The following is a 24,958-nucleotide window of genomic DNA, read 5'->3' on the forward strand; positions in this document are numbered from 1 at the left end:
CGTCAGTGAACGCCGTGAACTCTTAAGGGGCCTTTGGGAACTCGGTGTCCTCCAAAGGAGTCGTGGAATTATGGAATGGCTTGGCTTGGAAGGGACCTCTGCCTCAGCTTCCCCAGCAAATGACTGCCCCTTCCTCAGCTGAATTCCATCTGCTCCCCACATCCAGCATCTCCTTGGCTGAAACAAATCCTGGTTAAGAAGCATTTGGAGGGATCCCAACAGAGCCCAAGCTGGGAATCAAAGGAAGCAGGAACTGACGAGGCTCCTGTTTGCCATCATTCGCTGTTAAAAAGTGTGATCCCTTTTTGTCACCCCTCTGGCTGCAAAGTGAAGGCTGTCACCTCCAATTCCATGGTTTTGGTACACCAGAGCAGTGTGGGCCTCCCCTCAAATCGACTGCCAGACCCTCCTGGAACACAAATGAGCAGCAGCATTTTCCATCCATCAAACCTCACCCAAATGCATTTTGTGTGGGAAACCAAAAGGAACAGATGAGAACTTGATTGATTGGAAAAGCTGCCGAGAAGTGGGGTGAGAACATTGCTGTCAGCAAAGCACTCTGTGCTAATGGTGCAGGGGGAGGGAAGAGACACAGCTAAAAATTCTTGGGGAACGTTTAAATTAGAAAAACATCTGTCTAAAGGAAATATCAACGCTCATTTAGCCTCCCTTACACTTTGCAGAGCTGCTCCGGTGACTTTGCAATCAGGTTAATTGCTAAATTAACTGGATCCTTCCATTGTGGAAGCAGAGCTGTAGCTCCCAGATTCCCAGGAAAATGCAGACACAAAGCCCCACCTGTTGCTCTGAGGTCTTTCAACTTCTCAAACTCGTCCTCGAAGTTGGCAGATGTCTTGTCCTCATCTGTGTCTGACCTGTTGGCATCTCCCTGCAGAGAGGAGGAGGGCAATTAACAGACCCAATTCATTAGGATCCCCCAGCAGCTCAGAGCTACCTCTGCTCCCCGTGGGTGGTTTATGCCAAATTCCCTCTGAGACCACCCAGGGAATGATCCCAGGCAAGTCCCTCTCCCTTGTTTTCACTCATTTGGACAGAAAGGACGATGCTGTGGTTGTCACCATGTCCCTGCCGTGTCCCTGTGCTTCCTACACTGCTCCAGGAACAGCAAATCCCAGGGGAAAACATCCCAGAGCGGCTGGAATTGCAGGAATGACTGGAAAACCTGACATGGTGGGGCTCCTTGTTTGCTCTCTCCGTGATCCCAGCTGAAAGCACTTAGGGTTTGATGTCAAAGGCTGTCAGGGGGTTTGAATTCTGTGTTTGACAGCACTTTCAAATTGACTTAGATCTGGAAAGCCTGATTTGCTTTCCCTGTGCTGGCTGGGATTGTTTTGGGAAATCTCTTGGCAACCTGAGGCAGAGGGAATGAGGCCAGTTTGCCTGGCAGCCCCGCAGCAGCTCGGGACAGGGAGCAGCCACCCTCACCCTGCCTTTCCTCCTGGGAGCCCAGCTCCTCTTCCCTGCTGGGCAGATCTGCTACCAGACACGACCAGCCTGGGACAGAGGAGCCGTCCTCAGGTTCTCCTTGCTCAGGGAGGGATTCCAGCAGAATGCCAGCAGGACTCTGGCTGGATTCCTCAGGACTGCAGAAATCTGTGCAAATTGACAGCAAAGAGCTGGATTAAAGAGCTGATCCCAGAGAAAGGAGCACAGTTCCTTGCCTGGTGCCTGGACAAATCCCCCACAGTCTCCAGAGACACGGTGCTGAAGTGGCAATGAACTTCATTGTGCCTGTGATTTATTGCAAAGTGCTGCAGCCGGGATGACTGAACGGCTCCAGCTCCCTGATTCATCTTTGTTTCAGAGCAGAAACACCAGTGCAGAGTGGATGAAAGATCTGCACAATTTTGGAAGGTTTGCCTGCTCTCCCAGAGCAGCTCTGGGGGAGATTTTAAAATGACATGGGAACGATGTAAACACAAATATGCAATTATGGCCCTGTTTGAAGTCTGGCTACTTGTACTAAACACAAATGTACTAAAAATGGGTTTGTGGCCATTTAAGTTTGTTCTCTTCTAGGAAAACTCCTGGCAAACTTGCTCCAGAGGCAGATCAGGAGCTGGGATCAGGCTGAGAGCGTGTGCTGTGCTTCCCAGGACAATTTTTAGTGCCCTTGCTGAAGCCCTGCTGATGGTTCTGAGTTGAGAGCAGCTCTCAGCTGTCTCAGGAGTCCCTCTCCAGATAAATAAAAGAAACACCTGAGCAAATGGAGGAGAAATTCCCCTCAGTGACTCCTGTGACTGCTCAGCACAGCCCCTGTCAGAGGCAAAGTCAAAGAGGTCAAAACAAGAATTCTCAGCGTAGCAGCTGAGCCAGGGATGACAAAAGCAAACTCAGCTCCACGAGAATTTGTCTTTGGTTTGCAACCAGCACAGCCTGGTTTGGTGGAAGGTTCCCTGCCCGTGGCAGGGGGGGGTGGAACCAGAACTTTAAAGTCCCTTCCAACCCAAAGCATTCCAGGATTCCATCATTTCCCAGGGCAAGGCTTGAGAGGAGCCCTGGCAGCTGAGGAGGGTTTTGTGTAATGCCTCTTCCTGAGACAAGTGACAAGCCCACAGGTCTGATGTCAGGATTGATAATAAATGGGAGTGGAGAGCAAAATGTGCCCTGCAAATGCTGTGCCCGTGGTTGCTGCCCTTTGGGGTGAATAATCCAGGCTGGGGGAAAGCAGAGCTTGCACACATTTAAATCACGGTCTGTAACAGCTCTGACAGGAGCCATTAGGGCTGAGCAGGGAAACCACAGCTTGTCTGGAGGAGCAATCAGGCACTCAGAGAGCTCTGCCTTCACATCAGCACCGTGTTCCACCTCCCAGAGGGCAGGGGAGGAACGGGAGCTGCTCCCTGCAAAGATCCCTGAGAGGAGGAAACTTCCTTCTACCGCAAAGCATCGTCCTAAAGATCTGAGAATTCACCATCAGGAACCTGGGAACAGCTTTGGAGCAGCTGTGCTCCTGGCTTTCAACATTCCAGAAGGGACAGAGTCCCAGGGGCTCATCCTGCCTGGTCCTCAGGGCTGGAATGTGTGGAATCACAGGATAGAGCTGTGGAGAGCACGGCCTCAGGAGGGGAAAGTCCTGCTCAGAACCCCGAGTTCCCTTCAGGACGAGGTAACCAGCCCTTACCTTTTTGGATTTTAGCAAAACTTTGGAATGTATTGAAAGCCTGAGTCCCCACCACACAGAAACACAATCCATGGGGTATATGGGAGATTCGGTGAGTAAAATTAATCCTAAATTATTTCTTCTAAATCACACAGCAGACTCTGTAGGAGATCAGAGTCCTGGACCCCCAATTCCCATTCCACATCCAGTGGGTTTTAACTGCAAAGATCGATCCAGAAGTGCCTACCACAGCTCATCTGCACCCTTTACATTTAAATTTAGGGCTGCAAAGATTGATCCAGAAGAGCTTCATGTGCCCACCACAGATCATCTGCCCCCCCTTAAATTTAAATTTAAATTTAGGGCTGCAAGGATTGATCCAGAAGAGCTTCAGCTGCCCAGCCCAGCTCATCTGCACCCCTTAAATTTAAATTTAGGGCTGCAAAGATTGATCCAGAAGAGCTTCATGTGCCCACCACAAATCATCTGCCCCCCCTTAAATTTAAATTTAAATTTAGGGCTGCAAGGATTGATCCAGAAGAGCTTCAGCTGCCCAGCCCAGCTCATCTGCACCCCTTAAATTTAAATTTCAGGCTGAGTGCCTGGGCAGATGTTTCCCTGATGGACCATCCCCACACGTGTGTCAGGTCTCTCCCCCTCCCTCGGCCTGGATCTCTCACCTCTGCCTGGAATCCTTCCACCAGGATGGCCACCAGGAGGTTGAAGAGCACGTAGTTGCCAAAGGTCATCAGGGCCACGAAGTAGAGGGCGGCCCAGGAGGAGGTGGAGGCCATCCCGTTGTAGAGCACCACGTTCCAGTCCTCCTGCGTGAGGATCTGCAGGGAAAGGGCAGGGGCAGAGCCTCAGCCCCTGCACTCCTCTGTGCACTGAAGTCCTGCCATTTCCTGACCTTTCCACTGGCAGCTCTGGTGAGATGAGGCAGCAGGAATTGCCTTTCTCAGCTCTTTGCACGCGATTTCAGATCGCCTTGTCGTGGAAATCTGCCTTTATTTCGATCTTTGCACCTCTGCTGGCCAAGCCTCCCCTCCCTGCAGGAAGGTCTGGCACTCCCTGCCCACAGAGGACAGTTTAGATCCAAGCTATCCCAAGGTGAAGGAGGCACTGTCCTAATCCCATCATTCCCTGGAGGTGTTGCCTCCTTTGATAACCATCAGAAGATAACAGACCTGAGGCCACAGATCTTGTCTCTTTTCAGGCTGCTCTTCAGAAGGCAGCAGGAGCTGAAGGAAGGGGTATTTAATGAGATAAATGACACTGGGTGGCTCCAGAACCTCAGGGAAGTTGTTTCCTTTAGGTAAAAACACTGGGCAAAAAAAAAAAAAAAATCCCCATCACTGCAAAGCTTTGCTCTGAGGGATCTTCCTCAGGGATTTTCACTCTCCAGCTTCAAAAACCCTGGAGCCTTAGAAAAACGGATGACAGGCTCATGTTCCACGTTAATTCTTGCAATGAAAACGGCCTCAAACCCCCTGAACCAAGGTGGCTTTGGGGACAGGAGTGCTGCACTGAGTCATGCTGCTCAATAACCTTCCCGGGACACAGGACTGAGCCTCTGTGCTCCGTGCCAGCTGCATCTCCCAAGGGACTGGGAGGAGGAATGCAGCAAGCTGTGTGTTGGGAAGGGAAAAATGGGAAGCTCTGAGGCTGGGGCTGATTTGTCCTTGTTCCTTTGTGAGGATTTATATCCACAGGGAAGGCTCTGGCCTGGTTTCCACCTTGAGCGATGCTACTCTGCCTTTAGAAACTTTATTTACACTTGTTGCACTCAGATTCTAAAGCCTGAGCTTTGAAACACAAAAGTCTAATCTTTATATTTAAAATATCCTTGAAACAGCAGCTGATTCCTCTGCTGTGGAACCTGCCAGGAATTTCAGGCACAAACCAGGCTGCAGAGGAAACACAACTTTTTATATCAAGGCTTCCCCAGCACCTCCAGCTCTGACTTGGGAGGGGGTTTGTCACCCCCAGTTACACAGAATTGTTTGCAAAAGGCAGTGAAGGAGACAGAGATCTGCGGAGTAGGAGCAGGATGAACAGCAAAAAGGAAAAATAAGAGTGGATGCTCTCCTTTTACTGATAAGAGATACGGACAGTGCTGATTTTGAGTAGATTTCTTCTCCATCAGGGCTTTTAGACCCAGAAACACCATCTCTGTCCTAATTTCCAAATTTCACATCTCCTGGAAGAGCTTTGTGGAATGAAAACTCCTCATGTTCCCTCTTAAAACATCCCTGAGGACACAGAGCTTACCTGGAACACAGTCACAATGGCCCAAAGTAAGGAATCAAAATTCTTCCTGTCTGGAACTGTGTCTCCCGTGTCGGTTTTCAGGCTGAACTTGCACCCAAAAAGATGCATGCCAAGGATGCTGGAGTGGGGAAAGAGGGAGATGGAAGAAACACCTGGGTGAAATGTGGTTGCAGGGAGGATTGCAGGGGTTTTATGGATACTTTTCCACTCCCAGTGGGTTTTTTTTTTTTTTTTTTTTGACCCCGCAATTCGGTTCTCCTGCCTCACATTTCATCCCAGTTGCCTGCACTGAAGGAAAATCCAGGATCTCCTTTGTCTGGAAAAATTACAAACCATGTTGTCAGCTCCCTGGTTTCCAGGCAAAGGATTCTGAGGGGCATTAGAGGGTCACACAGACAGAAATCTTGGAATCTGCACAACTTCCACCCCAAATCTAACACTGGTATGGTCCAGGCAGTGACAGGCACAGCTCAGGAGCCTCTGAGGGGCAATTATTAACTGTTTGCATCCTTCATTCACCTCTGGAATGACGGCATTCCATGAAAAACAGGCTGGAAAGGGGTAAATATCCCACTGTGAGCTCTCCCCCTGGTGCCTGAGGTTTTGGCTTTTCTGTTTTTCACATTCTGTGCTGCTTCAGTGGGTGGGTCTGGGCTTCATGTCAGGGGATGCTGAGCTCTGTGCACAGAGCAGGGAGACAAAACAATTCCTGCTCCAGCTGGGCACCAAGGACAGATGATCCAAACCTCAGCCCAGGAGCACAAACAGCGTGGGCTGGAGAGAGAAAAACAAGCAGGATGGGACTGCAGGGGCTAAAGCTGGAATGGGACAATGAACTGCAAGGTGCAAATGGAGCAGAGCTGATCCCAGTGAGAGACCTTGAGTCCATTTTGGGACCATTTTGGTTCCTCTTGGGTGCAGCCCTGGCTGGGCTCTGGTGCTGCCCAAGATGCATCCATTGAGGAGACACTTTTAACAAATCCCTGCTTTATTCTTTAGCTCTGCCCAGCCTCTGCTCCAGCTCAGCCTTCCCAAGGCATCGCCCCCACCCCACACGGGCGTGTCCCCATCCCGAAGCGGAACGACGCCTGGAGGCGGAGCTGAAATACCTGAAATACCAAGAAATACCTGAAGATGAAGATGAAGAGCATGAGCAGCATGCAGAAGGTGGCCACGTTGTCCATGGTCTTCATGAGCACCACGAGCTGGCGGCGCAGGGCGGGCATGAAGCGCACCAGCTTCAGCACGCGGAGCAGCCGGAACGTCCTGAGCACGGACAGGCCCCCGTCCGACTGCCCGATGATCTCCCAGACACTGTGGGGACACGGGCACACGGCTAGCACCACCGGTTCTGCTCCCTGGCACCTGATCCCCCCAAGAATCTCCCCTTTTCCTGCTCCTTTCCTGCTCCTGGGGAAGCAGCTTCGCTCCCCAGCGGTGCGGTCGCGCCTCTGGTGGCACGGCTGGTCTGCTTTACAGCTGGTTTTGGGGTCATTTCCCCAAAATTTCTCCTTAATTCCCTTTTTTTCTCCCGAGGTTCTCCATGTCTGCACCACTACAATAACGTGGATCACGATTTTGTCCCAGGAATATCCATTCCTGTGGTATAGGACTATCAGCACAGCTCTATTCATATTAGAACAAAACATTTTTCTTCCAGCATCTCTTAAGGGAATTAGGGAAACAAAAAACCACTTCAAGTCAGTGGGACCAATAGTTTTTATGTCTCTTGAGGTATTTATCTCCCTTCAGAACATCCAGAGGGATTTTTAGGGGCGTTGGTTTGATCAGACCACAGAATGACCTTTGCTCAGAACCTTGACTTGTCCAAACCTTGAACCTTGTCTGGATCAAAGGGTTGTGCCAAGGCCACTCTCCTGGTTTACATCTCTGTGTCCCTGGAATTCTTTGCCCCAAATTACTGATTGAGGGGTGACCAGAAAGGATCCCAGCCCTGGGGTGTGGCTGGGACAGTGTCCCCTGGGGAGCACAGCGGAGCAGGGCCCTCCCTTCCCCTCCTGCTTGCCCAATCCCAGCCCAGCTGGGGTCATTTGGGAGAGGGAGGGCCCTGCTGGGGTATGGACACTCCCAGTACCCCTTTCCCAGGACCAGCCACGCTGCGCTTGAGTGGAAAATCCACCCCAGTGCCAGATGTGTGGCATAAATAGATTTTCCTCTCCATCTGCCAGGTTGATTTACTTTGGACAGCCCTCCTAAGGACAGGAATCCAAAAGTCCAGCACAATTACAGCACATCCCAACCCTGGATTAACACGTGGAGTCACAGAATCACCAGGTTTGCAAGAGACTTTGAAGATCACCGAGTCCAACCCATGCCCTAACACCTCCTCACCAGCTAAACCATGGCACCCAGTGCCACATCCAATCCTTTTTTAAACACATCCTGGGACAGACAGTTCCAGTGCCCAACCACTCTTTCAGTAAAAAACCCTTTCCTAACATCCAAGCTGAATTTCCCCTGCCATCCCTGTGACATTCACATTCTCTGGACAGAGAGACATCATTCTGTCTCTCAGGAGAAGCACAGATAGAAGAGAAAACGATCTTTTATCTCTTCTCCTTTGTTTTCCCCATGTGGAATGTGGTGAGGAGATTGTTCACCTGCAGTGATTGCTGGGCTGGATTCTGGTGAAGGTTGTTTGGGGTCAGTGACCAGTGGGGTCCAGCTGTGGCTCAGGCTCTCAGCAGAGCCATGAGTTTGTAAATTAGTTAGATAGGTAATTAAGAAGTAAGTATGTAGAACAGGATAGTCTCTCTTTAAATAGAGTATAGTTTTAATAAAGCTATCCTTCAGCCTTCTGATCTGGAACCAGACATCAGCATTTCTTCCTATATCTGGGGATCGCCACGTTTTTACGCATTTCTATGCATTTTTACGCATTTTTACTCATTTTTATGCATTATTATAGATCCCCACCCCGCTCCCCAGCCCCTCTGAACCCTCAGCAGAAAAGCCACGGCGGGGGAAGGACCTGATGACCACGATGATGCCGTCGAAGATGTTGTAGGGGTTCTTGATGTAGCCAAAGATCCCAAAGGCCAGGAGTTTCAGGAGCATCTCCAGGGCAAACATGCTGGTGAAGACGATGTTGCTGATCTCCAAGGCGTTGGTCAGCTCGTCTGGCTACGGGCAGAAAAGCAACGCGGTCAGAGAAAATGGGAAAGGCTGGAATGTTCCTCCCACTGGGATTTGTGCTCCTTCTGGAGAGCCATGGAGAAAAAAGAAGTGTCTGGGGGAACACCAGATAAACCTCCTGGAGTTCCCTGTGGGTTTTACTGGAATCACAGGATCCCGGCCCAGTTCTGGAGCAGCTGGAGAACAACTGTGCCCAACCCAAAAATAATTTAAGCTAAGCAAAGGAGAGGGTTTTTTCACGGTTCCAAGGCAGAATTATCCAGGCTGGAATCTGCCTGGATTCACATGGATCACTCTGCTTTTACTGCACTGACTCCAGCAGAACTTTATGGAATCTGCAATATAGGGATACAGGATATTCCTATATGATATAGGAGTATCACAGCTCTATTCATTAAAACAAAGCATTTTTCTTCCAGACATCTCCTAAGAGCATTAAGAAAAAAAAAAATACACCTAAAGTCAGTGGGATCAATAGTTTTATGTCTCTTGAGGTGCTTATCTCCCTTTGGGAATTGCCCCCCAAAACCCCAAAATGGTCTTTCCTAAAACCAGCAGATTTTAAGTGCCAGCAGCGTGGCCCTGAGTGCCAGGACTGCATTCAGGACCTCTGAGTTTCTCTGGGTGCACAAGATTTTAATGGAGCTGAAACCCAAGATTTTTCCATGCCCCTTTTCTATCCCAGCACCACATTCCCTCGGGCTCCCACCTTGCTTCCAGACATTCCATTCCTTTCCTGGGAAGTGCAGCAAAGCCTGCCCAGCACCCAGGCTCCCAAACGTGGCAGGAAAAATGGGAAAAGGTGGGATTGATCTGCTCCCTCTCTGGAGCTGCTCCTTCCAACAGCACCCGGCTCTGCAACGAGCATTTCTAGTTCCAGGCCTGCTCTTTTGTGAGACAAAATGAGTATTTTTCATTTCCTTTTCCTCAGTGTAATAACATTGTCTGGGAAAAAAGTGTGATTTTCATATCTGACTCATCTCCTGGACTGATAATAATTTCCTTTATTCCCCATCCCTCATTAGGGGGGTAAAAATCGGCTGGTTTTGGGGGATGATGTTGCACTCCTTGAGGCTCTGTAACACACTGAGCTCCACACTCAGCAAATCCAACCCTTGGCAGTGGAAGGAGAGGGCGAAAGAGTTAACTGGGATTTGGGAAGAGCCCACACATCCCCTCCAGCCCGTGGGCTGCTAATGAGCCATCATTCACTGCTAAATTACTCCCTGCAATCGTCTGTCTGCTGCTCAACCATTTATCCGGGGGGAGAGCACTCAGAGCTCCAGGTTCTAATCCATAAACTCGGATTGCCATGGGATACGGGGGAAGGACTGGGAAATTTGCAGTTCCTTCCCTGAGCAGCAGGGCCCCATTCCCTCATCCATCCTATTCCTTCCCCTCACAATGCCAAACCGACAAGAGGAGAGGCAAAAAAAAAAAAAAAAAAAAAAAAATCTCATCAGAGGCTCAGGGCTGCTCTGGGGTGGAATTTGACCAGCTCTCCACAGAGACTGATCCTAAAATAGCCCTGCAGGCTCCCAGGCTGTCCTGCTCCAAGCCACAGCGGGGACAGGACGCGGCGCTGGCACCGTCCCCGAGCGCTTTGTCAGGACCTGGCACGTCCAGGGTCCCCCCCGGCAGGGTTGGACGAGGGAATTCTTGACAAGGAGCAAAATAATTCATTAAAGTCTCGTGTCCCTGCAGGCACAGCTCCTGGAGCAGGGTGTGGGTGGCCGGCTGAGGCTGGGAAGTGAATGGCAATCGTCAGCAAGGAATCACACAGAACCCCAGGAGCACTGAGGTGGGAAAAGCCCTCCAGGACCATCGAGGCCAGGCTGGGCCTGATCCCCACCTCGTCCCCAGCCCAGAGCTCTGAGTGCCACATCCAGGAATTCCTGGGGCACCTTCAGGGATGGGGACTCCAAATCTCCCTGGGCAATTCCAAGGCCTGACCAGCCTTTCCATGGAGAAATTCCTCCTGATGTCCAACCTGAGCCTCCCCTGGTGCAGCTTGAGGCCATTTCCTCTCATCCTGTTGCTGAAGCCACCACCATTCGTGACAGGAATCTGCAGCTTGCTGGGGTGGCTCTGTTTTCCCTACTGTTTCCCAGCACTTTTTTCCCGGGAAACGTGGAAAAGCTGCCCACTGCTATTCCCAGAACCTCGTCCTCTCCCACGGAGCAGCAGCCTCATGCACTGAAGGCAAAGGTAGTGTGGGGTTATCCAAATTCCCCTTGCTGCTGCCAAGAGTTACAATTCCATCATGGAAATTGGGCTTCCTGGTGGTCACTTCAAAATCCCCAGTCCTGGAATGATGTGGATATAGCAGCACAGAGTCGCTAAGGTTGGAAAATACCTCAAAGGTCAGCGAGTGCATCGTGATAAAACAACCTCAGAGTCATCACCAAAAAAATCAGTGTCGAGTCTGAAAAGCTGAACAACCCCAAAAACACCCTAGGGCAAATAAAATGAATTTGTACATTGTTATTCCCTAAAACCCCAAGTTTCCTTAGGGAAACCCAAGATTCTCCTGCGGATTGGCACTGAGCCAATCCTGAATTTGTTTCCCAATTTCCTTTGCCAATTTGTGCCCTTTTTGCTTTGTCTCCAGCGCCGTGACTTTCGCTCCCTATTGAAATCCGGGAGAAAATCCACAGTGATCCGTCAGGGAGGGGAGAGAGGCCACGAGGGACAGGGACAGGAGAGGACAAGGAGGTGGCCTGGAACGTCAGCAGCTGTGCCCAGGAGCTGATCCAGCAGATTGGAGCACGGCAGGACGCCCGGGAAAGGTTGACAGACGGCTGACACTGCAAAATCTCACCTCAGGGATCTCCGTTATCCTTCTGGGATGGCGTTTGGAGGCAGGCAGCACTAATGTGATGACAGGGCCAGCTGTGAGCAGGGATGTTGGAGCAGGATCCTGCCGGGACACCAGGCAGGACCCGCCGGGCACGGACAAGGACGGATGGCCCTGAACGGCGGCCAAGCTCTGCTGGGAGCTTGGGGATTGTTGGAGTGGATGCTGAGGAGCAGATGAGCCAAACATCCAGCGCTCCAGCCTTCCAGTGTAATTATCTTCTCCTGACACCGACGGGAGCCCGGGAAACGGGGATGTTTTTATGCCTTCTGAGATGGTTTATTGCTCGCAGCGCAAATTTCCCGCTCCTCCCGCTCGCTGACGAGCAAAGATCCACGAGGAGGGTCAAGGAAGGGACACTCAAGATGGATTTGGCCATTCCCCTGCAGTCAGCCACTAGGAGCCACTGTTGGTTTTGCCCGAATTAAAGCCAATCCCAGAGCAGGAATTTTTCCAGGAGTCTTTTTCTCCGGGTGAAACAAATCGTTGATTGTGCCGAAACCAAAGCTTTTCATGGCGAGGATTATTTTCGTCCAACTTTCTGGCTGGGAGAAAACGGAATTGCAACAACACTTTCAAATTGCTGCAGTGTCTCGTTTTGACCTGCTCAGAGCTGGAAACTTCAGGCTTTTGGCTCAAGCAGTGGTTCTGTCACGAAATGCAGCTCGGATCGGGATGTGTAACAAAGCTTGGCAGCAAAATGAGGCACTTCCAGGAGAGTTGGTCTAAAGTGGAGGTTTTTGCTTTTTGCCAATTATTTTTTGAAGCCTCAAACTCAACTCTGGCAGGGAAAATACCTGCCCTCCATTGTGCTCCAAGCTGCACCAGGAAAAAATTCCTTTTCCAAACACAAAGAGGGTGAGCAGGACCCCCCAGCAGCTCTGGGGATCTCCACGTCTGCTGCTGCTGCAATTATTGACCTTAACATCAGTCCAGGATTCCAGGGCCAAAAATGTGACCACGTGGAATTGCAGGAGGATCCGGAATGCTCAGGAATCCCCAGAATATGGGAGAAGATTGGCAATGCTGGCATGAGGATCCCCCAGTCTGGATGTGGAGGCTGGAATGGGAATGGCCACGCTGGAAACCGTCACCAAAAGCCAGCACAGAATGGTTTGACCCCAAGTCCCACTGGCACATCCCAGGGAATGCTCAAAAAAGTTCAGATTGAGTTTAAACTTTAGAATTTCAGATTTAAGCCGTCCTTGGGCTGCAGGATTAAATTAAATTTTCCACTATTCAAGGGAAGGGCAGGAGCTGGGTGGGATCAGTTTGGAAGATTTCAGCATCCTTGAGTTTAAATGAGAGCAAGCCCTGACTGCAGGCAAAACACATCCCCTCTCTGCCCATTTTCAAGGCCATATTTATGCTGCAGAATATTCCAGCGATTCCAAACTATGCTTTTATTAGGGACAAACCTCAAACGGTTCATTCCAAGTTCAGATAAACAGACCAAAAAAAAAAAATTAAAAAAAAATCCTTTCCTAAATAGTTTAGGTCTGAAAACCTGGGAAGCTGAGAATCTGCCACTTGTGGTTTTAGCAAGGAGCCCAGAGCCTTCCTGGAACCACTGAATCCAATAAAAGAGAAACCCATCATGGTCCAATTATCCGTGGCTCCTCCAAGCAGACAATGAAGGGTGGAATTTGCAGCCTTAGATTCTCTTTGTGCACCTGAATTCCAGCAGTTCTCCAAGGATTGGGATCTCTTTGTGCCTCTTTTTCCTCTCGCCCACCTTCTCCCTCATCTCCTTTGATTGCTGCATCCACCAGCTGCTATTTTACATAACTTAGGCTCAGTCCCAGCAGGACAACTGAACACCTTTCTGCTCTGAAACTCTAAAATATTCACACCTGCATCCCTCCCAGTGGAGAAAAGGGCTCTTCCACACCACCTCCTTCCTGCTGAATGACCAGGGAAGTTTCCAGAGTTAAAAATGTTGTTTTCCTTCAGAAATCCCCCTCCAAAGCAGCTCAACTTTTCCTGAGCCGGGAGATCTGAGAGTGGCAGAGCCCCGAGGAGCAGTAAACAAACCCAGAACATTGAGTCTCATAAACATCCTTTGCACTTGGGTTGTTTTTGCTCTTAGTCCCGAGCCTAAAGCTGTCAATGGGACTTGCAGCACTTGTTTATGTTGGCTTTTCTGCTTTGGATGTTCATTCAGCCCACAGAGGCTCTGAGCAGGCACAGTAATGACCTGTCAATCGCTGCCTGCCTCCCGGGCACTCCGCGTTTCCTCCCCTCACCTCATTTTTGGGCAATTATAATTCTCCAATTACCAGGTTTTCCACTGCCACAGAGTTCACCTGTCTGCAGCCCCACGGCAGGGAATTAAAACCCACAGAGAATGCAGGGAGAGGAGAAGGAACTCAGGGACTTCATGGACCATCCAGTCCCACCTAGGCGCACCTTCCACTAGCCCAGGGTGCTCCAAGCCCTGTCCAGCCTGGCCTGGGACACTTCCAGGGATCCAGAGCTTCTCTGGGAACCTCTGCCCCACCCTCACATGGAGAAATGTGAGCATTCCCAGGAGCAGGAAGAGGGAAGGAGGGGAGCTGTGACATCTCCCAGCAGGGACTCTGTGCTCAGTTGCACACAGCAGGGACAGCCTGCCCTGCTCTCTGCAGTCTGCTGGGGTTTATTTCCAGCTGTGTCATCCCCCTGCCTCTGGAGCAGGCTGGGAAAAGCTCCTTTTCCAGGGACTTTCAGGAGGCAGAGGAAGCAGAGCTGTCAGGGGATGTAAGTGACACCCCAGCGAAGATGAAGGCTCCGTTTTGACCTTTATTTTTCTCTCCTTCTTTGCTTGTCAAAGATCAAACGGAGCAATTCTGATATTTCTGAGGTAAGTAAACAACCAGGCAAGGCAAACAAGCAGAGCCCCCCGAGCAATTGCAGACCTGGCTGCTCCCTCCTCTGCATTCCCTGCCTTTAAAAAAATCAAACCCAAAAAGCCCCAGGAACAACACAAGTCGGCTTTTCAACTCCTGCATCTGAAAATATCTCCTGTGTAAACCATTTGGTTGAAGTTTATTTACTACAAGATTGGACACTTCATGTCTGAAAATCAACTTCAAACTGGTTTCGTCCATCCAGACCACAGGAATTGCCTTCCTTTATGAGATATAACTTCCTAAAAAAAAAGGGGTTGGGTGGTGTTTTCCCAGGCTCATGAGTGCAGTTCAAAGTTATTTCTGCTCTCTGGCCTTGGAAAGGGATCAGGGACTTGAACCAGGATATCCCAGCCCTGGAAACTGAGATATTTTGCTATTTTGGGGTGCCACTGCCCCAAATTTAACAGCCAGACACAACCACAACCTCTCAGAAGCACAAGTCCTACTCAAGAAGGGGTTCTCTGTTATTAAAGCCTCTCCTAAAAGTTGTGGCTTTAAGGAGTTTGTGCTTTCCACTGGGAAAAAAAAAAAAAAAAAAAAAAAAAAAGTATCACAGAGAGATTTCCAAATGGGCTCTGCTTCAAAGTAGGCTGGAAACAGAAGGAAAAAGAGATCTCCTCCTTGTGCCTGCTGATGGATGCTCCCTCTCTGGGTTTGGAATGAAAAATGGGGAATTTATTCCCTCAGTCACCTCCGCTCTCAGGTTTTATGCCTCCCCCTAAATGGGATCCTTCATGTGGAGCGATAACAATTTAATTGAAGATAACTGATGGTAATTTCTCCTCCTTTCAATTGACCTGCTTGATCTCCTAATGCTCTGCAGAGTTCCTTTTAACTCTCTGCTCCATGGTTAATGATTCCATACCCAGATGCAAAAATCTCCTCCTTCCTCGAGCTGCCCACGGGACGTTGGGGGGTGGAGGAAGCACTAAACCCCAAAACCAGCAGAGTTCAGCCTCTCCTGCACTCCCCAAGATTTTTGAGCCAGTCCCTCACGTTCAGGTTTGGATGTTGGGAAGGAATTGTTCCCTGTGAGGCCCTGGCACAGATTCCCAGAGAAGCTGGAAGTGTCCAGGGCCGGGCTGGACAGGGCTTGGAGCAACCTGGGATGGTGGAAGGTGACCCCGGGGGTGGCACTGGATGAGCTTTAAGGTCCCTTCCAACCCAACCCATCCCAGTCTCCAGGCTGGGAGTGTTTTCTGTCCAGAAGAATCCCTGGATGCCACATTTCCCTGTCCTGCAGGAAGAACCACAGAGCAGAGTTTGTTCTCTGGGATGATCAGCTTCCCTCAGAAGCTTCCTGGGCAGGAGATCCCACGTGGCAGAACATATTTGCAGTATTACTTTCCCATTTCTCAGTTTCATTCAGCAAAATGCAATTTCATTTCCAGTGACATAAATGCCAAGCAAGATTAGATCAAGTGCTGCCTCCTCCAGCCTCTGGAGGACGGGGCCTGGGCAATCTGAAACGTTATCAGCAGAACTGTTTGGGAAAGCAGGGCAATCAGCTGGCTTATATCCGGATGGAGGATCACTTGGAGCGACAGATGGCTCAAAAATAAGCCTTAAAATGAGAAAAAAACCCACCCAAACCCTCTAAAACAATGCCCCAAAGCAGGCCAGCAGTGCTCAGGTTCAGTTATTAAATGAGAAGTCACAGCAGGAAGGAGCCAGCTCTCCAAATAAGCAGGGAAAGGCTCCAGCAAAGCCCCAGGAGCAGCTGGGAGAACTGGACTCTGCACACTGGTCCCACTGGCAGGAAGGAGAGGGAAAATGGGAATGTGGAATGCCTACAGTGCTGGGTGCAGGGATCACCCTCAGGAGCATCCACCAGGAGATGCTCTGGCCCCTTCCCAACCTCCCAGAACCTGTTACTGGAGCCTTTTCCCTGGAAATAGGAGCAGGTTTCTCTCTGCTGCCATCCCACCCTGCGTGGCCTTGGCTCCTTTAAAAGCCTCTGGCCAAAATCCAGGGAATTCATCCAGCCTGAATCATTCCCATCCATATGCTGAGCAGCACCAGTGGATCTGCTGGCCGGACAGCTCGGAGCAGGGCCTGGGCTGACTCTCATCCAAGAAATTTGGCTTCTCCCTCGTCATAAAAAAAATTACATTCACACAAGGAATTCTACCCACAGCGTTCCTGCCCACTGCAAAGCTGTTCTTGACCATGCTCTGCGCTGAAGTCAATAATTAATGGCCCCAAAATCATCAGCACAATGCCTGAAATCAGCTTTGTTTGGCTGGTTAACCACAAAGAATTAATTTTTAAAATATAGAATGCAGCATTCCTACTGATTTATGGTCCTTTAAAAATACATATTAATAAATATAGCTTTATATTTAGGCTGAAGAGATCTCAAATCTCATTAATTCCAAAGAAGAACGAGACTCTACCTTTTCCTTTTAGGTGTGAGCTGAGTCCTGGGATATGGAGGGCTGGAATATTTAAGACTGGGATACACACAAAACCCAGGGAACATGCTACAGCCCCTTGAGCAACAGAGACCCAGCCTGAAGGAATCTGCACAAGAAATTAGGGTCAATTATGGATTTTTCTTGGGAAAATCTTCCAGCCACACCCCACAGCTGCCCAAGAGGTTCCAGATGCCCATCACAGGCGGCACCACATGCACTGAAGGTGGCAGGACACGCACACAGAGAGAGTAAAGAACCATTTCCCAGCTCTTTGATGACACTTTAGCAACCATTCCATGATCTTTATCCAGCCCCTGGCTCTCTGAAACCCCGGGATCAAAGACCTTTGGGTTGTCATTAGCAGGCAAACCCAATAGAAGTTGTTTACTTCGGCGGAGTTAATGGCACTGGAAATATTTAATCAAAAAAGGGACACACTCCCCCTATTACTGCCAAGATGATTCAGAAGGGGCCACTTAGATCTGGTTTGTCAAGCCATTACTCATCCCCTGCTAATAGAGCTTTATGGAGAGTCCCTTTGAAAAATGCACTTTGGTGATCCGCGGGCATCGGGAGATGAAACACATCAGGGGGGCACTGCAGGGGAGGAAGGTGGGGATGTGTTTAGTCTGTGTTTCAAAAAAAAAACCTCGGCTTAGTCATCTGTGCAGCCCAGGAGAGGAGCTGGAGAGGCTGGAGGGGGAGATGAGTTCAAGGAGAGGGTAATTCTTGAGAAAAAATGGGAGCCGGCGGCTGGACCCGACCTCTGAGTGCCCAAGTGGGAGGTGAAGAGATGGGAGAAGAGTGGGAGAGGTTTTAAAAGGTTCAAGGGTCTTGGAATAGAAAAAGGAAATGAAAATGTTGGAGGGCAGCAGGAGAAAAGCTGGGTGTGTGCCTCGTTTGGGCACGGGGAGCTCTTTAGGGGTTTCCCTCTGGAAAACTGAATCCCAGAATGGTTTGGGTTGAAGGGACCTTAAAGCCCATCCAGTGCCACCCCTGCCATGGGCAGGGCACCTCCCACTGTCCCAGGGTGCTCCAGGTCCCGTTCAACCTGGCCTTGGGCACTTCCAGGGATCCACAGCTTCTCTGGGCACCTGTGCCAGGGCCTCCCCGCCCTCCCAGGGAGGAATTCCTTCCCAATATTCCATCTGTCCCTGCCCCTCTTGTCAGTTTGAAGCCATTCCCCCTGTCCTGGCACTGGTAAAAGATCTCTCTCCATCTCTCTTGCAGATTCCCTGCAGGCACCGAAAGGCCACAATTCACTGACCCCAAATCCTCTTCCCCAGGCTGAACAATCCCAATTCCAGCTAATCCCAATCAGCCAGGGCTGTTCACCTTCTCAGTGCCAGGAAACCTCTGAGCACCCTGACATGGGAACAGCTGATCCTGCCTTAGAGCCTGGGGATGGAGCAGCTGAGGTGAGCTCTGTTTATTGTGATTTTTGTGACACTGGATCAAAGAGATCCCTTGGGATCCTGGGATCCAAGTCATCCCTAGGGTGGGTAACTCACGTTTTCCACAGGCTGGTGAAGTTCAGGGACATCCAGAGGGGACAGCACAGCTGGAGGAACCTCCAGCCCTTTTATCTCCCAAGACTGGACTGCACTTGGTCCAGCCCCAAGTTTGATAACACTTCCCAAGGAGAGAAACGCTCCCAAAGTGCTGAAGATCCCGAGGTTTAAGAGCACGGAAATGAACATCTGCAAACCCACACCTGGAACCCAGGCAGCAGCTCCTCCCTGCTCAGATCCAACACAGAGCCAAGAGAACAAATCCAGGGGAAATCCACCTTTCCTCCCCTCCAGCAAACCCAAAGCAACCCCAGCAACCATCCTGAGCTCCTTTTTTGTCTGGGAAAACACAAAGCTGTGAGAGCCCAGGGTGCTGCAGCCCTCAGCCAAAGCAGGCAGATGGGAACCTTGGAGCTCCACGCTGTTCTTCCCAGTGAATTATTGATCCCTCCTTTTAGCCACCAGACTAAAGCAGCAATTAAAGCCCATCCAGCAGGATCAGAAAGGGAAAGCAAAAAGACAAAAAGGTACAAAAGCAGAGGTTGTGCTTGCCAGCAGCCTCCAGCACGTGCAGCTGGCGCCGGGAGCGAGCGGCTCCCCAGAAGCTGCTGCTCCGTTTAAACTCGGGAATTACGGAATCATGGAATGCCCTGAGCCGGGAGGGAACGCAGGGAGCAGAGTCCAGCTCCTGCCCTGCTCAGGCACTGCAAAAATCCCATCTGTGCATCCCTGATGTGGGAATCCAGGACGTCCCTCTGGCTGCCCTGGCTGGCTCCAGACCCTGGCAGGGGCTCGGGGACCTTGGCACAGAGTCAAAAACACCTGTGGCTTTGATTTTAGTGGGAAAAAGCTGCCAACTTTGTGTGAGGAATTACAATCCACAAGGGTTTGAGCAGTGTGGCAGTTGAATTAACACAGGGTGGAAAAGTGGAATTTTTGGGCTTTTTAGAATGGGGTTCAGGGGTACAAGATGGAGAGATTTGGGTGTGTCCTGACCTCCTTCTCCTTCTCCTTGCCCTCCATGTCTCGCTGTGCTGGTGACACTTTTCTGTTGGTTTAAGGCACAGACACACTGTCCAACATCAATGACAGACATTGGCACGTTATTGTAACCACGGCACACGGAGGGTTGGGTATAAAATGTGAACACCAGCCCAAGGGGGGGGAGTCTGTCACAGACTGACCTGCAGGACAGACCCAGCTCCTTGAGAAAACGTGTTCTAGAGAAGAGAAAATTAACAGCCTTGAGAAGCCGACCCTGTGCACTCCGACTTCTTCTCCAGGGAAGGTGTCAGGCATCTTCCCTAAAATCCATCTTCCCTAAAATCCATCTTCCCTAAAATCCATCTTCCCCAAAATCCAACCTAAACCTCCCCTGGCGCAGCTCCAGCGGGGAGCAGAGCTCTCCGTGGCTCTCAGGAGAAGCTGCAGGCCACTTGTGCCTGAGGAATTTAAAAATAAACATTAAAAGAAAACCAAAATAAAAAAATATAAAATAAATTTTAAAAAAAAGATTAAAAAACAACAATAAAAAATTAAATAAGGAATTGAAAAAAAAAAAAAAACAGCAAGCACCGACATCCCTCCTGCTCCCTGAGACAAGAGCAGCTTGTTCTGCTGAGGCAGGGAAGGACTCCAGAGGTCAGGAAAGAATTCCAAGGAAAAGGGAAGGACACCTGAGGTCAGGAAAGAATTCCAAGAACATCAGAGGTCAGGGAGGAATTCCAAGGAAGAGGGAAGGACACCTGAGGTCAGGAAAGAATTCCAAGGACTCCAGAGGTCAGGGAGGAATTCCAAGAACATCAGAGGTCAGGGAGGAATTCCAAGGCGGAGCTGTCCTTCAGCACAGTGGGATCACCTGGACACTGCACTGAGTGAAAGCCTGGAATTTCCAAGAGGGAGCAAAAAGCAGCAGGAGAGCTCAGTGAGTCCTGCTCCTCACCCCTGTTTGTATCCCATAATTCTATCCAGGCCCAGGATTTGCACCTGGCAGAATTTCTTGATTTCAGAGCCTGGAGATGGCCCAGTGCTCCCACATTTTCACCTTTTTGGTAAAAAAAAACTTCCCATGAAATGAAATTCTATGAAACCACCACCAATATTCACAGAAATCACAGTGCTGGCTTTGCACTGTGCTTCTCTTGCCATATTTATTCCTAACATTGGGAGAAGAAGAAAAAGGTCTGGAAAACAGGATTTCAAACAGAGGAGGTGACTTTCCATGGGATTTTTCAGATTCCTTTTGCAGGAATGATAACTCACCCCCAAGCCTGCCCTGGATTTCAGTGTGGTCTAATGGTTATGGGAAAAAAATGATACAGGAAAAAATAAAAATCAGTGGTTCTAATTTGATATAATGGCATAAAATCACTGCTAAAATAATGACATTCAGCTGGATTAGCCCTAACAACAGCAGCACTAATTAAAATTATTGCAGTTCTCTCTTAGTGTGAGGTTGGTGAACACCTGAGACTCTCCCCAGGCAGGAGTGGGTGAGTTTGGTTTTGGGGGTCGTTAGTTCAGCCTTGGTGAGCTGGGCAGAGGGGGCTCTTAATGAACATTAATTACCTGCCACTAATTAGGGCAGCAATAACAACACCTCTCCAATCATGCCGGGCTCTGCCAACCCCCTGCACTGGAGGAGATGGCAGGCAGGGACAGCTGTGCAAAATAAACCAGGATTTCCCTGGATTCCCCATCCCTGGCAGTGCCCAAGGCCGGGCTGGACAGGCCTGGAGCAGCCTGGGGTCGTGGAAGGTCCCTGCCCATGGAACAAAATCCCTTTCAAGGTCCCTTCAACCCTAATTATTCTGGGATTATTTCATTTGCAACTTTCTCTCTTCCATGCCCCAATCAAGGTTTTTTTTTTTTTCTCCCCTGTTTTTTTTCCCAGCCCTGCCGTGGCTCTGAGTGGCAGAAGTGAAGAAGCAGCTCCTGCAGGGAGAGCCACGAGGAGCAGACACAGAACCAGAGCTGCTCCAGGGCCTGCATCCACCCCCTGCTCCCAGGAAAGAGCCAAACCAATCCAAATCCTCCAGGCAGGGCTGGAACAGGCAGCACCAGGTTGAATTTGAGAGTGGGAGTGAGAGAATTTAGACTGCAGCTCCTGCCTGGTGGCTTTCATAAACTCCTAAAGCTCCGCCACCAACCCCGTGCAAACACCGAGCCCCCGGGGAAGCCACGAGCTCCCAAAAACTCTTGCCCTGACGTGGAAATCCTCCTCGTGGGCTCCCAAAGCAGGCAGACCGCGCTGAAAAAAAGCTGCCAGATGATTTTATTTGTGGCATCCACAGCGGATCTCAAGCAATTATTTGCTGAAAGGCAGGCTGGAGGAGGTGGCGAGTGTTTCCATAGCAATGAGCTGGCATTGCCTTGGTGACCACGGGCTGCTGCTGCAGCACCCTGACCCCTGCACAGCTGAGCACAGCACGGAATTTCCTCCTCCCCTGCCTCGTGGTGGCTTTTATTGGAGCCCAGCCCCGGGCAGGAGTTGCCTCAGGTGGTTGTGCAGAGCCAGGGAAGCATCCTCAGTCGGTGGCAGGCAAGCCCGAATTAACCTCAAGCTACGTCAGGGAAGGTACAGGATGGATATTAGGAAAAAATTTCTTCACCAAAAGAATAATAAAGTACTGGAATTGTCTTCCCAGGGAGGTGGTGGAATGTGTTTAAATGGATGTGCTCTGAATGTGTTTAAAAAAAGACTGGATGTGGCACTTGGTGCTACAGTCGAGTTGAGGTGTTGGGGCATGGGTTGGACTTGATGATCTTAGAGGGCTCTTCCAACCTCATTATTCTGTGATCCTGTGAACCTGTCCCTCAGCCAGCTGCAAACCAAGCCCAGCTCCAATCCTGGCTGCTCCTGAGCCTCAATCCATGAACTGGAAAATGAAAGAGAGGAGACCCAGCACTTCATTAGCCCAGACATCAAAAGCAAATGAATCCATCAGCGTTTAAACCCTTTAAGAGAGGTCACGCTGAGAGACAGATGTGTTAACAAGGTGCAGGAGTGGCTGGCACATCAAAAAGCAGCTTTGCAGCTTCCTCCCAGGTGAGGAGCTCATCCAGATTTCTGTGCGAGAGTCAGAACCGAGTCTGTCTCCCTCCAAACCGTCTCCAGGTAAAGTTTGTGTTGGCATAAAAGCCTCATCCCGAGCTCACGTGGCAGGAAATTGTTGCATCTCTGCCTTTGAGAGCTCCCACTGCTTCCTCTCCCAGCTTTTATGGCTGGACCGACTCCTGATCCCACTGAAGCTTTCCTCGAGCTCCTTTTCAAGTCCAAGCCCTGCACTCCACAACCCCAAAGTGGAGGTGCTGAACAAAACCCCAAAGGCACCTTCGGGTGCAGAAGTGGGCACGGCAGAGGTTTGGGGGAGCAGCAAAGGCTGGGAGAGAGGAGTGAGGAGGGAAGTGGGGACCTGCTGCCTCTGAGCTGCAGGGAACAGGCTCCCAGCTTGGCTCCCAAAACGGAATGGTGGAATCATAAATATCAATCCTGGATGGAAAGGAGGCTCAGGGATCATCCACCCCAACAACCCCACCCTGGGCATCCCTGGAGCGCTGTCCAAACCCTCCTGGAGCTCTGGCAGCTTCGAGGCTGTTCCCATTCCCTGGGGAGCCTGGGCAGTGCCCAGCACCCTCTGGGGGAAGAACCTTTCCCTAAAATCCAACCTAGCCCTCCCTGGCACAGCTCCAGCCGTTCCCTGGATCCCAGGAGCTGCAGATCCCGAGGAGTTTCCCCTCAGCCTCCTCCTCTCCGGGCTGGCTGAGGCACAGAAAAGTCCAGGGACACGGCCAAAACTTCACATCCTGTTGACACAGCTCCCCGGAGCCACACAGAGCCCAAAGCAGAGTGCAGCGACCCTAAAGACACACAGCCACATGCTCTAACAAGTCCTTCTACTCCAAGCACACCACTCCCGAGTAGATCTGATACTTTCCAGGCCAAATTCCTCGTTTAAACAAAACTCAGGAGCTATTTTGTCTCCTTTCAGCAAACCTCCCTTAAAATCACCCAGCCAGGGCTTCACACTTCAGCCACGGGAGGCTGAGGAAGCACAAGGGGACAGTGCCAGCCTGGCAGGGGACACTGGGCAGCCTGGGGGACAGGCAGAGCATCCCTGCCCTCAGCCACAGGAACGGGGACATCTGGAGAACACACCAGGAATGTTCTGGAGCGTCCTGTGCCTCCTGGTGACTGCTCCCCCCTGGGATTTGAACATATGGCTGCAGCAAGCCTGCCCAGTGCCACTGTGGGTTTTTTTAAAGCATCAAACCAGTCCCCCAGGCTCCCCAGGCTGCGTTTCCCCTCCCTATCAAACAAGGGAAAAGAATTCAATTTGGGGTTTCGAGAGCTTCCAGCTCAGAGATACAATTAGAAAAATATTCACTGCAGATGATGATAAATAACCCTGGGCTGGAGAACCTCGGCAAAGATCTGTTCTTCAGGCGGGTGTGATGACACAAAGCCTTCTGCAGGGCTGTTTTACAAGCTTTCCCCCGAGCCCAAACTTGTTAACCTTCATTTCCCTGCCTGTTTGCAGAGGAGTGACAGCTGCAGCCATAAATCCAGCACTCAGGTTTCCTGTCAGAGTTAAAAAATCAAATGTGGATGAAACCCTCTGCTGTTACACCCTGACGAGCAAGGAGGAGGGGAGGAAAAAAAGGAAAAAAAAAAAAAAAAAAAAAGGAGTGGGAGGAAATCCACGGCTTTCAAATAATTTCTGAAATACAAAAGGACTTGTGCAAGTTGGGTGGGAAACACGCACTGCATGGTTTCCTTCCCTCATTACCTGTCTGGGAGCCTGAGCCTGCCTGTCCATCACCCTCTCCAGGTTAAACTCAGCCTCGGGAAGAGGGAAAAGCTGTTCTTGGGAAAGGAGGGAGCTGAGGAACATCCCCCAGCCACCAGACTCCCCCCAGTGCAGCCAGGGAGGGATCCCTGCTGCTCTGGGGTGTCTGTGTGTGCTGGGAGCCTGGCAGGGGTGCCAATCCCATCATTCCAGCCTGGAGAGGTGGGGACACAGCCAGGGAGACAAGCAGAAAAATGGGAAACTCTTTGGATATTTCGCAGAAGTGTTTTTTGTTTTTTTTTTTTTTTTGGGGGGGGGGGTTATGAGTCGTTCCCCTGCATCACCTCTGGCTCTGACGCTTCCAGAGGCACAAATTGGGATTTCTGGCTGTGCCCAGCCTGCAGCCCAGCCGCCCTGGCACACGCAGCAGCACATCAGGAGCTCCTCCAGAGCCACCCGAGGTGCTGATCCGTGCTCCTGCCAGCTCCAGGAAGGCTCTGCAGCACTCACAGGTCACTCTGAGGAGATAATTGCCCAGCAACCCACGCTGTTCTCGGCCTCTCTGGCCCAAAATCATTTCCACAAAGGACTTTCAACTCTTAGTCCGGGACAAACGATGCCCTCAGGGTGGATGTTTTGCCCCTGAACCCTTCAGGAACCAAAGGAAAATGCTGATTCTCTCCCATATCCTGTTCTCTCCGCAGTGGTTTCATTTATTCCCGTTTATTGATTGGATTTGAGGCAGCTCAGAGCTGGGAAATTCCTGCCTGGTGTGCCTGGGGAACAGAGAGCCAGGGATTTGTGCCCCCGATCCCAGCTCTGCTCCAGGTGCAGTTCTGGGAGCTGCCAGCACCCCCTGGCCTCCCACCCCACCCCAATCCAAAGGAAAGAACCAATCCATGTATAGTCATGTCGAGAGACAGGGAATTACAGGATCCATCT

General features: G+C 50.6%; 1 protein-coding gene across 2 annotated transcripts in view; it reads right to left on the reverse strand.

Annotated features, from left to right (window-relative positions):
• CACNA1H (calcium voltage-gated channel subunit alpha1 H) overlaps positions 1-24,958 on the reverse strand; it is a 111,812-nt gene that overhangs the window by 41,869 nt on the left and 44,985 nt on the right. For both annotated transcript variants that reach the window (XM_053992164.1, XM_053992163.1), the window contains exons 9-13: positions 8,388-8,539; positions 6,524-6,709; positions 5,396-5,513; positions 3,805-3,960; positions 799-889 (exon numbers count right to left, since the gene is read on the reverse strand). In XM_053992164.1, coding sequence (XP_053848139.1) covers positions 799-889; positions 3,805-3,960; positions 5,396-5,513; positions 6,524-6,709; positions 8,388-8,539 — 703 coding nt within the window. The remainder of the gene's footprint in view (positions 1-798; positions 890-3,804; positions 3,961-5,395; positions 5,514-6,523; positions 6,710-8,387; positions 8,540-24,958) is intronic.

Source organism: Vidua macroura, chromosome 16, assembly GCF_024509145.1.
Source record: "Vidua macroura isolate BioBank_ID:100142 chromosome 16, ASM2450914v1, whole genome shotgun sequence".
NCBI lineage: Eukaryota > Metazoa > Chordata > Aves > Passeriformes > Viduidae > Vidua > Vidua macroura.